General features: G+C 43.2%; 1 protein-coding gene across 2 annotated transcripts in view; it reads left to right on the plus strand.

Moving 5' to 3' along the window:
• The window catches only part of ZDHHC24 (zinc finger DHHC-type containing 24), a 183,819-nt gene that overhangs the window by 108,418 nt on the left and 60,518 nt on the right, over positions 1–14,883 (plus strand). For both annotated transcript variants that reach the window (XM_069207842.1, XM_069207840.1), the window contains one exon: positions 11,413–11,725. In XM_069207842.1, the coding sequence (XP_069063943.1) occupies positions 11,413–11,723 (311 nt within the window). In that variant the 3' untranslated portion in view covers positions 11,724–11,725. The remainder of the gene's footprint in view (positions 1–11,412; positions 11,726–14,883) is intronic.

Genomic DNA, 14,883 nt, shown 5'->3' on the forward strand with positions numbered 1-14,883 from the left:
ATCAGCACCAAAAGATTTCTGTAACAGTTCTGTACATTGCAAATGATGTTCGGCTATTTTAGTGTCATGCACTAACTATAGCATATTCTGAGAGGACTCTGAAAAGTCACCTCAGAATATGCTTTTGATTTAAGTGATGATGTTGGTCTGATTGTCATCGTTCTTTAAATTCTAGTACGTTTAGTCATTCCTGCGAATATCCCTTGAGACACTGTGTCTCCACTCTCAAGAGATCTACTTTCTTGGTGACACCCAACAGATTGAAAAGCTACTACGTTTACACACTTCTTCCCAATTACAGAAGTGCAGATACAAGAGAGAAGTGTTGGTTAAAGACAGATCCGGGTTATTGGTTTCATGAAATACGAAGAAAAGTTATCCTTCGGGCGTGCATCCTCGTTTAGGAAACTGCTCCTTTGCAAGCTTGGGCTTTGTCTGGTTCTTCTTGTTTGGAGTATGTTTTATTTGCAAAGGCATAGCATTTGGGCAGAGGAACTCCACAGGCCCCTGTATAAATATCCTCACATGGTCCGATCCTTTCTTGACAGTATTGTTGTTCCCCGCCAAATGTTCCTAGAGGGAAACTACAGGGCCACTGATGGTGTTTCCTTGTGCAGTATGTACACATGTGGGTGATTTAGAGTTTGTTGGCATTAGAGAACCACTGTAAATCAGCAATGTTCTTGCCCTGCTGAGCTTGTAGTTCTCCTTCTTCATTTGGAGGTGGGGCACCAGCTGAATGACTGCTAGTTAGAGGGGCGGTCTGTCCCTTAGGGCGCTGGGGTGTTGCCCCACTCATAATTTAGCTCCCCCCCAACCCCCCCAATGAAACGATAGACCTAATAAACTACTACACATCTTAAAGTCCTTCAGGTGCGTGCCAGTTGCAGCAATTATCAAAGCTGAGACGAGTCCTGGAGAAGCCAGTGCAGCATGAGTCCGAGGGGGTGGGGCTTAACGATGACTGACACCTTTAGCATGTATTCCTCACATGAGTAGGCAGCCTGGGCCCTAGTGCGTATGTCTGGTTGGACGGCTGCCTTTCTCCGGCCAGTCAGACATGCGCACTAGAGGTCTCTCTGAGAGTCTTACACCTGCTCATTATTGAGCCAGGGGTGAGTCAAAGCTGCCGCCCCCAGTTTCACTAATGAGCGGTGAGGTGGCCTGCCCCAGCCAATCCAGGCACTGCTGCAAAAGCAGAGTCAGTGTCTGGATTGGCTTAGAGATGCGTGGTCACTTGGGGTCTCCGTGCCGTGTGCAGGTGAGGCAGCACGGGGTAGGAGGAGGCTGTCTTTCAGCCTTTAGTTGCTACAGGCCAGTGGCATCCATCCCATCTGGAAAGATCTGAGCTTCTACAGGTGATTTTGATAATTTTTGACAGTGGAAAATAATATATGTAATATACATCACAAAACGGATTTCGAATTATCTACCGTGCTGTTTGCCTACTGGAATTTGTGTTATGCCTGTGGCGCTTTGAAAGTAAGATGTCCAACCGCGGATTCCGCTTCACTAGTGGACTGGTAGTGGAATCTCTGCCAAAGTAAACAATCAAAGATCGTGTCTGCAATTCATGTGTTAACATTAGCAATAACCAGTAATTCACATGTTAAAAAAGAAACTTCTGTGGGGCTAGGGTTAACCAATCGCGCTGTATTTTGACATACTCATGAATGTCAGATGATGCTGTAATCTATGCGGGAAGTCTCGGGTGATTGCATGTGCCATAGCCACTGTGCCTGTTCCAGGGCTGTTTTCTAACTTTTTTCACAGGTTAGTGCCACACTGGCGTCTTGCCACTATTCCTATCTTTACAACCATGTAGAGAGAGTACCAGTACTGAGCAAGACTTCTGCATTGTAGATGTGCAAAGTCTGGTGCCTCTACAGATTTTAAAACAAATACCCCACATTTGAAAGCTGGGTTACGGTGCCACAAAGATATATTTCAATTAAGTCCTGCTGCATCTTCAGAAACAAAGAGGTGTATTTTATGAGTCACTGTTAGACCTGACAGCCTTAGGGTGGTCACCCCTAACGTTTTGCCTGCCTCCCTCCACTTTTTGGACACTGTTTTTGCTGGCTTTTAGACTCAGCGCACTTTACCACTGCTAACTAGTGCTAAAGTGCATATGCTCTCTCCCTTTAAACATGGTAACCTTGGATCATACCTGATTGGACTATTTAATTTACTTATAAGTCCCTAGTAATGTGCACTATATGTGCCTATGGCCTGTCGATTAAATGCTACTAGTGGGCCTGCAGCACTGGTTGTGCCACTCACTTAAGTAGCCCCTTTACCTTGTCTCAGGCCTGCCATTGCAAGGCCTGTGTGTGCAGTTTCACTGTCACCTCGACTTGGTATTTAAAAGTACTTGCCAAGCCTAAACCTCCCCTTTCTTCACATATAAGTCATCTCTAATGTGTGCCCTAGTTAACCCCTAGAGCAGGGTGCTGTGTGGGTGAAAGGCAGGACATGTATCTGTGTAGTTTACATGTCCTGGTAGCGTAAAACTCCTATATTCGTTTTTACACTACTGTGAGGCCTGCTCCCTTCATAGACTAACATTGGGGCTGCCCTCATACATTATTGAAGTGGTAGCTGCTGATCTGAAAGGAGTAGGAAGGTCGTATTTAGCATGGCCAGAATGGTAATACAAAATCCTGCTGACTGGTGAAGTTGGATTTAATATTACTATTCTAGAAATGCCACTTTTAGAAAGTGAGCATTTCTTTGCACTTAAATCTTTCTGTGCCTTACAATCCACGTCTGGCTGGGTTTAGTTGACAGCTCCTTGTGCATTCACTCAGACACCCCCCAAACACAGGGTACTCAGCCTCACTTGCATACATCTGCATTTTGAATGGGTCTTCCTGGGCTGGGAGGATGGAGGGCCTGCTCTCACACAAAGGACTGCCACACCCCCTTCTGGGACCCTGGCAGACAGGATTGAACTGAAAGGGGACCTGGTGCACTTCTTAGCCACTCTTTGAAGTCTCCCCCACTTCAAAGGCACATTTGGGTATAAAACAGGGCCTCTGCCCTACCACCTCAGACATTTGCTGGAGAAGAAACCTGAACCAGAACCTGCATCCTGCCAAGAAGAACTGCCTGGCTGCCTAAAGGACTCGCCTTACTGCTTTCTACAAAGGACTGCTACCTTGCTGTTGCCCTGCTGCCTTGCTGCAGAAGTGCTCTCCAAGGGCTTGGATAGAGCTAGCTTCCTGTTCCCTGAAGTCTCAGGACCAAATAGACTTCCCTTTTTCAACTGGACGCCTTGTGCGCCGTAAAATTTGACGCACAGCTTGCTCCGCTGTGAAAAATTCACCTTACGCCGATCCGGAAAGACGCCGCTCGACGCGACGCCTGCAGTGCGACCGGAACTTCGATGCACGGCCTCACCTGGAAATCGACGCAACTCCTGCCGTGAGGGAGAAGATTCCACGCACAGGCCACCGGAACGACGTGCAGCTGGATAACAAGCCTAGGATTCCACGCACAGACCCCGGGACATCTGGTAATCCTGCGAACCACAGAAGGAGACTGTCCGCGAGCCGGAAAACGATGTACGACTTCCCCGCATGAAAAATAACGACGCAAGTCCGTGTGTGAAGGTGCGAAACCGATGCACACACCATTTTTCCACGTATCTCCTCCTCTGCGGCCTTTTGCGGAGATTTTCCACTTTAAACCAGGGACTTTGTGCTTGAAAGAGACTTTGTTTGCTTTTTAAAGACATAAGACACTTTATATCACTTTTTAGTGATATCTTTACAAATTCCTATTGCATCTTTGATCGTTTTGACCTGCAAATACCCAGATAAATATTATATATTTTTCTAAACACTGTGTGGTGTATTTTTGTGGTGCTATATTGTGTTATTGTATGATTTATTGCACAAACACTTTACACATTGCCTTCTAAGTTAAGCCTGACTGCTCGTGCCAAGCTACCAGAGGGTGGGCACAGGATAATTTGGATTGTGTGTGACTTACCCTGACTAGAGTGAGGGTTCTTGCTTGGACAGAGGGTAATCTGACTGCCAACCAAAAACCCCATTTCTAACAGTCACTTTTTATAATTTTCTTCACTTGGGCTTTTGCTGACAATGTTCCTGTCTGCGCCTTGCTGCGCAAGTCCAAGCTAAGAGTGCTTTAAAGGGGACATGCTCTGAAAGAAAGCTGGATGAAAGCTGCCTTTAGGAGAGTCTGATCGCACTGCTCTGAGACTCACTTGGCCCATCCACGCCTCCGTCTGCCTCCTCTGCCTGCATGGTGCTTGCAAGGCGATAGGATGGCCTGAGTTACTGACTTTGGACCTGGAGGTTAGAACCCGGTTCAAGTCTCAGCGGCTGCTCAACATCCTGTGATTGTTGGCAAATCACTTAGGGGCATATTTAAGAAAAGTGGCTTTGCACTGCATGCAGCGCCATTTTTCTTGCGCCTTTTACCACCCCCCTACCGCCACCATGTGTGCGCCGTATTTTAAATACGGCGCACCATGGTGCGTGGTAGGGGGCAATAGTGAAATTTTTTATGACGCTATTGATGTACTCTGCAGGAGTAGTACCAAAATATTGGCGCTACTTCTGCAGAGTACATAGGGCCCATAATAAATAATTATATCCCATTATAGTAATGTCTGCTCTAAGCAGGCGTTAAAAGTGCCGTAATAAATGATGCAAGGAAATCTGTTAGATTTCCTTGCGCCATTTTTTCAGCTCCCTTAAGGGAAAGGCCCCTCCTTGCATACATTATGCCTGGTGCAGGCATAATGTAGCGCAAAGGGTTACAAAGTGGCTCAATGCATGCATTGTGCCACTTTGTAAATGTGGTGCGGGGATTTTGGCCTCATTGGGCCAAATTAGCATAAAAAAACATGATGCTAATGTGGTAAAAGGTGGCGCTCGGGTCTTATAAATATGCCCCTTAATGTCTCGGTGCCTTATGCCTAAAAAAAAAAAAATAATGTGTCCTTGTGTGTAATGTAATAGGTGCTCATTGAGAGTGCACCTATACCTTCGGATAGAGTTTGTGGTTTATAAAACTGCCCCAATAAATAAATAAATAAACCTCTCCCTCCCATAGCCGTGCTCCTTTCAATCCCTCTGACGGAGTATTTCATATCACTGGTATTTTTATACAGTTCAGACATATGCAGGAAGTCTACTAGTCAATATGTAAAGCAGCCGATATTTAAGTAATTATAAGCTTAGATCTTTTCAAATGCGTGTCGCATAATATGCGGGCACCAATTTGCACCCACATATTTTGCACATCAAGTACATTATAAGTAGCGTATTTTCAAACTACAAAATATGTGAATGCAGTGGGGTTCTTAATGCCCCCTGCGTATGTTTTTTTTTTTTAAAGAATCTATGGCTGTTGGCTTAAGTTTTCCTCTTTAACCCTGGATCTCTTCCCTTCGACCCAGGAACATTTACTTTTACATTTCTGGCAGTCACCGGGTGTTTAGTTCAGCATTTCTCATGTGGAAAGCAAAAAAAACGTTCTGTATTTTAAAAATAATGAGCTGAAATTGCGATCTGGGGTCTCCTTTGCTCTGTGTGAGAAGGGGAGTTCTTTGGGGGTTCCAGACTCTCTTAATTTCTCACCCTCCAGGGCTGGCGCTTCCCATTCAGTATAGTCAATTCCTTATCAACTGGTCATGCTAATGCACGTGTACTTGAAATAGGAATTTAATGAAACAATTAGCATTGCAGGACAGACCTAGTCTCCATTCAGGAGCCTGCTGTAAGTGTACCCCACTGTGTCTTCAGCCCTCGCTCTATCAAGTAGTGCTGGTCAAGGAAAAAAATAAGTATAGTGTGTAAGCGTGTAAAGGGTCTGACATGTTTTACACTTTTGTTTTTTTTATTAGCATGATGCACAACAAAGAGTGCAAGACTGATAGTTACAAGGTTAGTGGACATAAATCACCCCAAGCCAATTACAGCACAAGGTTAAAAAGCCCTCTCTCTCCATAGGAGGTTCATTAAAATTGTAAAAATGCTTGCAGGGTCACTGCTTGCAAATCTGTGAGGTACTCACTGCATTGTTATCTCAAAGTCTGTGAAATTCTCTGGTTATAAGCAGCTGTCTACGCCATTATCATATGAAATCTCTTTATTGATGTCATAACTAAACTTTCCCAATTACTTTATTAACCTTCTTGCTTTCTCAGTTTTACTTGAAAATCGCCATTTGCCCACTCTTTCCCTCCACCCAAATCCTCCTTTTGGAGGTCGGGCTCGCTAAGTTCACTCACCACAGGGCACTCATCTCAAACGTTTACGCCCCACCACTTTCAGATGTCACTAGCCGCCACTGGTTAGTTATTCAAAAGTGGTAGCCTGCACCCCCACATAGTTACTGTCTTTAATGCATCAGGACATCCATTCTTTTTGGGACAATCCTGCTGGTGAATACTTTCCCTGTCCAGGGCCACCATGCATCAGACACTGGATGTGGGCAGTGAAAATAAACAATGCTTCCCACAAGGAGGTTGAAAACTCATTGCCCATGTGTCACTGTTTTTTCTTTTTGAGAAACCAAAACCCCAGCTGTACTGGCTTTCATTCCGAAGACAAAAAGAAAGCTATTTGTGCAGTAAGACATGGCACCCTACTCCGCATTAGCCTATGCATACAAAAATGCATCAACCTCTCAAGGATGCACTTTCATATGGCACACACATATCACATGAGTGCTTCCTGATCACAGCCACTGTATTATGCACATTATGATGTGGCCTGGCTAAAGCCAAAGAAACAACTTTAATTTTATATGTGGACAAGATGCCATGTAACAAAGGTCAGCAACACTTTCACTGTGGCAAGCAGTGCCCTGTCCTCTTATCTTCAATGTGAAATTATTGGGAAAACTATAGTCACAGAGACCAGCACACTAAGGTACCCGCATTAGAAACATAGTAGTGGTAAATAATGTACTAAGCTTGACACTGAAGTTCTTTAAACCAGCAGTTGATAAGTCCAGTGTTTTTAGAAACTGTGCAGGCTGTCATTTCCTATGAGCCTGTAGTCTGCTTGAAACCCAAACCCACTGCCTGTAATATGATCAAGGGACTAGTCGATGCAGAACCTCATGCAGTATCTTTTAAATGGGTGTGATGTGACCTGATTTCCTAGTGCCTTTAAGAAAGAAAGCAGCTACATGAAGTATTTGTTTGAAAGGATGTACAGTTAATTTTGGCAGGCCAAATAATCTAGCATTACCAGCATTTACATGAGAAATAACCATTGCTTGTGTGGTGAACTCCACTAACTGCGCTGTCTTGTCTGAATGCAGTAGCTTACTTTCCCTTCTCCTCTGTCAGTACCCAGTGCAGCAAGACGCAGCCAAATTATCTCTCTGCCTGAAAGGCTGCCAAACATGTCAAGTTGGTTAAAGCTCATCCACACAAAGTACACTGAAGGGAACAATGAAAGAATACATTTGTTATAAAGGTGAACCTCCACATGAAGTGTCACGAAGAAGAAATTCCACACGAGGCCATTAGGAGATAATGACGGAAACTGTTCTTTTATTATCTGTTACACATCTTCAAGTTAATGCGGAGGAAACATCCCAGCCTCGGTTAACCCCAACAGCTGCTGCTCTTCACCACACCAGATTCCGAATCGCACGCTCTTCAAACAGCAACATTCCAACTACGCTCTGACACAGTAACATTCCAACGCTATGACACAGTAAGATTCTGAATAACATCTGATTAGAACATAGAATATAACAACATTCTTAGCCCATTTTTCAGGTCTCAGCTAGACAGCGCATGTGCTGTCTCGAAGAGACATGTTGTATATACTTTCTGCGCTTCAGCCCGCCCATAGGCGTCCCATTGATGGCTTCATTGTTGCTCTCCTATTCCTCCTCTCCATTTGTTCATGGCATGCATTTGTCATGTCTCTTCCTGTGTTTACCCCTCCTTGAGAGCATGGACCAGTTACATTATCCCTCCACTGCTCTCATTTTATGACCATTTTAGGAACTTCTGTTTTCTTTCTTTAAGAACCCACCTCAGGAGCAGTGGTGTATTCACTCGCTACGAGCGCTGCACTGCAATGTTTCGTGATCTTATCCGGTTTTCATCTATGTATTCTCCTTTTGTCAACGGTTTCCTGTCTTTCTTTCTCCTCCGTTATTACCTAACATGGGGATGTAGGCCCAATTTCCCCACTTCCATTAGTACCAGTGGAAGGGTGAAGAACCACGGGGTACGTCGCCATTCGGAGCTCTCTGTCTTCTTGGTGAAATCTCTGAAGCTACCCTTTAGCCCTCTGATGGTACACAAAGGGTATAGAATCAAACATCCCATCACCACATAGCATGCGCAGCGTGGAACTCCAGTGCCCACCGTAGCCTGGTTCACGCTGTGCAAAAGAACATAATTAAATAGATGGTAAAAGTTAAATTAAGCTGTTTTCCCTGCAAGTATTCCTAAACTGCATTACAACTCACTGTCCTGTAACCATAAACTGAAAACTCCTTCACACCATGTCTTCCAAGGACAGATCCTGCTATGCTTATCAGCGTCATTTACAGGCAGGCAGCCTTTTCGGAGATCCGTCCCACTCCATGCCTCGGCTAAGACCACCTCACGCTACCCTTAGTGTCCTGTCCACATCACAAGCCTGGGCCCGGCGTGCCTCGTTGGCTTCATAAAGCCTGCCATTAAAATATTTGCCTAAACCTGACCTCATAGTCACAGCTATTAAACAAGAAAGACATTGAGAAGGTGAAACACAAACTGGATGCAGATGCTGTGGGGTGGTGGGTGGGGGGGCGGGTTCTCCTCAATGCTTAACAACATCCTTTGATTTCAAGTCTATGAATAGATCCCCCACACCACAGATTGCGTGCCAGCCAGTCACCCAAGCAGCCCTGCTTGATTATCTCTGCCGTGTTCTTCAATCACGTTCATTTTACTATATTATTTACTTTCCCCTAGGTAGCTGTTCTGTGCACTCTTGTCGGAAGAAGCATTTTGATGGCTTCGGTACAAGCTAGACTTTTAATGCTAGCTCGTGCTTTTTATTATTTCATCTGTATCACCTTCCATTTCTAAAAGCGAGAAACAAACAACACCGCAAATACTTTGTTGGTATGTAAAAATGTATCAGGGCTCCATGGGGCAGGCAGCTCACACAGGACTTCACCTGACACAGTTTTATAAACTTCAAAGAGCCTGTAAATAAGTGCATTCCCCCATAAACTGACTTGTTACCATTAACTGCTTTAATAGAGATCCCATAAAAGCATCCAGCCAGACTGTAGTGATTAGGTGACCTGAGTGCAGGTGCGCAAAGCACTGCTTACAAGTCAGCGGCCGGTGATATTACATGTCCCCATGCTGAATACCAAGGCTGCGTAGTCGAGACTCCACCTCATCTCTCTTTAATCCACTGCCAGACGCTATCTGCCCTTTTAACTCACTCTTGCAGGCTTCTTTCTCCCTTGTTGACAGTTTTTCTGTCTTTTCCTTCCCGTTTGTGTGTTTTCCTTTTGTTGCCCTCAGGGATGTCTGATAAGGAAAAATGAGTGCTGGTGGACTCTGGCAGCTACCAGCTCAAATTAAGCACTACCTACACTTCACAATGACATAACATCTGGTTTAACCATGACATACAAGGTCTTCAGTCTTACTGGGGTTAGCCGTTCCAGCACACTCAATGCTGGCTGTCCATTTGCTTTCTCAGTGTTTGCACCATTCCATTCTTGTGATTTCTCGCTTACAACACATGCACACAATTCATGCTATGTTAATATGCAACTATTGCCCCATGCCATGTGTTATAGAGGTCAGACCATTGGATGAAAAGAAAGCTGCCTGAAACACTATATAAGTGTATGTGTTTTATAATATGTGTGTGTGTGTGTGTGTGTGTGTGTGTGTGTGTGTGTGTATATATATATATATACATCTATCATGCCCACTGGAATTATATAGCAGGGGAGGGCCAACTTATGCAAAGGGTTGATTAAATGCTCCCCTGGTGATGCTGCACTGAGTGCACATGGCAGCGCTGTTGTGCCATTAGCATTGACATCGCTTATAGACATTAACATTGACAGCGCCTATAGCTCTCAGATTGCCGAGACCTATTGGCTTTGCTAATGGTTTTCATTCACTGGCATACCACAGCAGACATTTTTAACAATTTAGCTCTCCTCCAGTAGTGTATTGTACCCAAATTCTGAGTTGGATGACTAGCGTTCAAAGGAGAATTAAATAAAGCCTCTGCAGTCAGGTAATAAAAAGAAAAAATAAACAACTGGGTAGATTTTGCGGTCTAAATAGTCTTGTCTAGTGATCTAATGTTAACTGTGAAACCTGAGCTCCAATTTGAGATTCCCTGTTTTTAAATGATTATTTTTTTCGGGCTTTCGTTTAGGTGTATGGGAAATGGGGTGCTTAACATTAAACTGCAGCACTATATACATGACGGATGACTTGAAGAGGGCAAGGAAGGAAAGAGAGAATTCTAGTGTGTTTTATCCTTTTGCGGGGTGTAGTTTGTTCTGGTTTTGGCAAGATGGAGGGCTTTGTGAAGGACTTGATCCATTTTGGAGTGAGTTCTAACTTCCAGTGGTAGACAATGGAGGTGTTTCAAATGTGTGAGGTGTGATCTAATTTCCTAGTTCCTTTAACAAGACAGGCATTTGTATAAAATATGATCTTCAGAGGAGCGACAGTTGATTTGGGCAGGCCAGACGATCTAAGGCTTACAACCTTCTATATGTACAATTTATTTTGTGCAGCTGTTCAAGTCTGTGAGAGGAACTGATAATGTCTGCTTACTTAGAAGAATGAGTTTGGTGTAGATTGCTTAGTTTATTTTTGAGGTATTGGGGTCCATGATGATGCCAAATGACATTAAGAATGGGACCAAGGCGGGTTAAGATCTATGATTGTTCTGAGTCTTAAAAATAGATGAAACTAGATGAGGATTCTTTGGAGTGTAGGAGGAGGAATTCATGTTTTTTGTTACGTTTAGTTTCACGGAGAAGGAGGAAACTCAATGTGTGATTTGTTCCAAGAAGTTTTTTATCTTAATTTGTATTTTAGGTTTTGAGGCATGGTTGTGTATTGTCTGCATGTAGATGCATGATCATTTTCTTTTCTTGAAGCCCTGAACCTACTGGTTCTAATTAGAGGTTCCATGCTGAATAATCTGTGAGATCCCACCCGGATTGCTTTATCTCTCAGAATTACTTAATGTACCAAGTCAGGAGTATTAGGAAACGGGGAATTTTCATTATTAAAAGGTGTATGTACTACAAAAGACAATTATTTATGCTATATGAATATCTTCATCTATCACTGAACTGCTTTCCTTGCAAAGTTCGTTTCCACTAAATCAATAAATCTACTTATGTTGTGTTTTGTCCCAGGTCAAGTCAGCGCCTCGGCCTTCGTCTTTGCCTTTGTAGCTGACACCTGTGTGGTGGGTCTTCTATTCTGCTCTGCATTCCTGATCCTCAACATTGCACTACTCTTCAAAGGGGCCACCTGTAAAGATTGGTTCGCTGGGAAACATCTGTATGACCTGGGATGGCAACGCAATGTAAGGGAGTTTCTTGGCATGAGGTGGTTCCTGATTTTGCTATTTCCGTGGATCACCTCCCCTCTGCCAGGTGATGGAATCCATTTTGAAACAAGGATACTTCCAGTCCAGCCGCCACTGAAGTCATCTGACCTCTGAAGGTGAACAAGATTTATTAAATGGTTGTACTATGGTAGGAATGGAAATTGACAAACGTTTTTTCCCAAAATCCAAACCTTCGCTATGTGGATGCATAATTATCAACAACAGGTATAATTTTGATGCAACAAAATAACCAATTGTGCTCCAACCACAATATTTAGAATCTCATAAATATTAAATAAAATACACATAAAATACTAGTGATATTTTTTAATATAGTTTAATATCCATTGGACCAGATACATCATCAAAAACATTTGGTCCAAAAATAACTTGAAAACAACTGTATACAATCAAAATACTAAAAAAGTATTGTATTGACGCAGCTTTTTCATGGCTCCTTGACCTTTATCCAACCTTCTTCAAGACCAAAAACTGAATTAAAACCATTGATATTCTATAGGATTTTATATATTGAAAGAGCCCTGCTGTTATTGTCTTTCACCCATAATAGCGCAAACATTCTCTTTATTTCCCCAATGAGATAACAATCAAATATTTAGGACTTTGCAGCTCACATTTCACGTGGGTAAACCAACCAATGCAAGCCTTTTGTTCCTTTCCTGCCCTGAGCAAGAACGCCACTATGATAATGCAAATCTCAGCAGTCAATAAATTGCTACTTAAAGCGGCATTTCCAATTACCTGTCTGTTTGGCGTGGTTCACACAGTTTGTTGTATCTGCTAGTTTATAACCCAACACAGGTTTGCAGGCTGGCAATACGGTGCCGTGATGCTTGTTAAAATCATGGTCCAGCAGGAACACAAACCGTTGTTCCATTTTTACAATTTAAATTGTACAATTTAAAAACTTTTCCAACATTTCACTATTATAGTAACACGCTGACCACATTTGTACATAACATATATTTTGCGTAGTACATCAGTAACAGCATAAAAACAGAGAGTCTAAAATTGGGTTAAGGATACTGTAGTGACACATGACATGAAACTTAGTAAATGGAAAAATAATGATGTACTGATGACATAAAAACGTACACACATAAAATCATAGCTTGCAGTTCAACTACAATCTGAAATTAACTAAAATCATTACTTATTCTGTTTTGACAAGAGTATCTGCAATTTAGCAATGTAGGCATATAAGGTGGTACATGGCAAGACCTTAGCCATAATATAGTGAATTCCATTATCTTGCTATGAACCCCTGATTTTTTTAAACTTTTAATTTGGACTTAATATTTTAATTATTCAAAGGCTTGTAAATCTGCCTCAGCCATGTTGTGCTTCCGCATAAAATGACTAAAGCGCCCTCCATGTGGCTGACACACTTTTACGAGGGTGGTTTATTATCTTATATCACATTTGCTGCTATGAATATCGGAACCTCAGATTTGATAGCAAGTGTATATTTTCAATATGGGTTTCAGGTTAGCTCCGGTCACCAAGCCACAATGTTCTAATTTTAAAAGAGCTCTGAGGAGAAAACTCTTCCTCTGAGTGTGTCCTGTTTCTGCTGCTCTTTTGCCTGCAAGTTGAATCACTCAAAAATTAATTCTGAAACTGAAACTGCAGCTAATAAAACATACTGCTGTATTATTATATATTCTATTATTAAGAAACAAACATTTCATTCAAGAGAACAACAGATTCAGATTCTCCATTTTGATCCTTCTAGTTCTAAAATGTTTTAGTACCAAACATATTATGTGGTTTTGTAGCATTGTGAAATAAAGATTAACTCACCTGCATTGACTGAATACTCCTCTTTACAATGCAAGCATTACAAACACTTGATGAGGTTATTCACAAAATTGACAAAGTGCATGTTTGTTTGCAATGACGTTTCTTCACAGGGGGTGTATACATGTCATTGTCTGCCTCCTGGAGAAAAGCACAAAAAATGCTCTTCCAGACAAAATCTATGATGGGTCACTAAACTTCTCTCATATAAGCTCCTTACTCAAGATAAAAAAGGTTCTAAGTTCAAGGTATTATACAAGGCTATATTCCCCCAGACTTCTGCTTTCACTGATTCCTGGGAATCTTGTTCACCAATTTGAAGAAACACTTTTTTGGCATAGGTGTTATTTTGAGAACTCACAGTCTCAGTGCAGTAACTAACATAGGAGAATGGACAGATTAAAGATTAGGCCATATGGTGATTCAAAGAAACAGTACAGCCAGTTTGATGTTGTCTTCTAAATATGTTTTAGGAGTCATTCCTGATCGGTTGCAAAAATAGATATATAGAAGGGAAACTGAGCAAACATCTTAGAAACATATTCTCCTTAGTTGTATAACTGTCATGTTTACATAGTCATAAAGGCAGGCACCATATTTTAACCTTCAACACGCTTTGCTTTAGATAGTCCACCTGCTGCCTGCACCTGCGAAAAACACTCATACTTATGTGTCAGCTATTGCAGGCATCTAACTCACAGCAGCGTCAAATGTTACCCAAGAAAACATTGATCTCCTTAGTGCTCATTTTTTTGTGTTTAATTTCTTCTGACCATCACGTGATTTCAAAAAGATGGGCACTAGTTCTAGAAAGCCCATAAAAACTACGTGCAAATCTATAAATCTGTGAGGATATTTGTATTATTTTTTAATAGCACTGTATCACAGGCATGAATGAAGAGTGGTATGAATTAGCTTTGGCTGCATATCCTCTGCATACTCCTGTGATATAGGGGGTCATTCTGACCCTGGCGGTCCATGACCGCCATGGCGGAGGGCGGCGGAAGCACCGCCAACAGGCTGGCGGTGCTTCCTGGCGCGGTCAGAAAAGGGGAGCCGGCGGTTTCCCGCCGGTTTCCCGCTGGCCCAGGGAATCCGCCATGGCGGCGCTGCTTGCAGCACCGCCATGGGGATTCCGACCGCCTTCCCGCCAGCCTGTTTCTGGCGGTGTCCACCGCCAGAACCAGGATGGCAGGAACGGCTGCCGTGGGGCCCCTGGGGGCCCCTGCACTGCCCATGCCACTGGCATGGGCAGTGCAGGGGCCCCCTAACAGGGCCCCACAAAGATTTTCACTGTCTGCTGTGCAGACAGTGAAAATCGCGACGGGTGCCACTGCAACTCCGCCGGCTCCATTCGGAGCCGGCTTCATTGTTGAAGGGGCTTTCCCGCTGGGCCGGCCGGCGGTCTTCTGGCGGTCGCCCGCCGGCCCAGCGGGAAAGCCGGAATGGCCGC

This window comes from Pleurodeles waltl, chromosome 9 (assembly GCF_031143425.1).
Source record: "Pleurodeles waltl isolate 20211129_DDA chromosome 9, aPleWal1.hap1.20221129, whole genome shotgun sequence".
In the NCBI taxonomy this organism is placed as follows: domain Eukaryota; kingdom Metazoa; phylum Chordata; class Amphibia; order Caudata; family Salamandridae; genus Pleurodeles; species Pleurodeles waltl.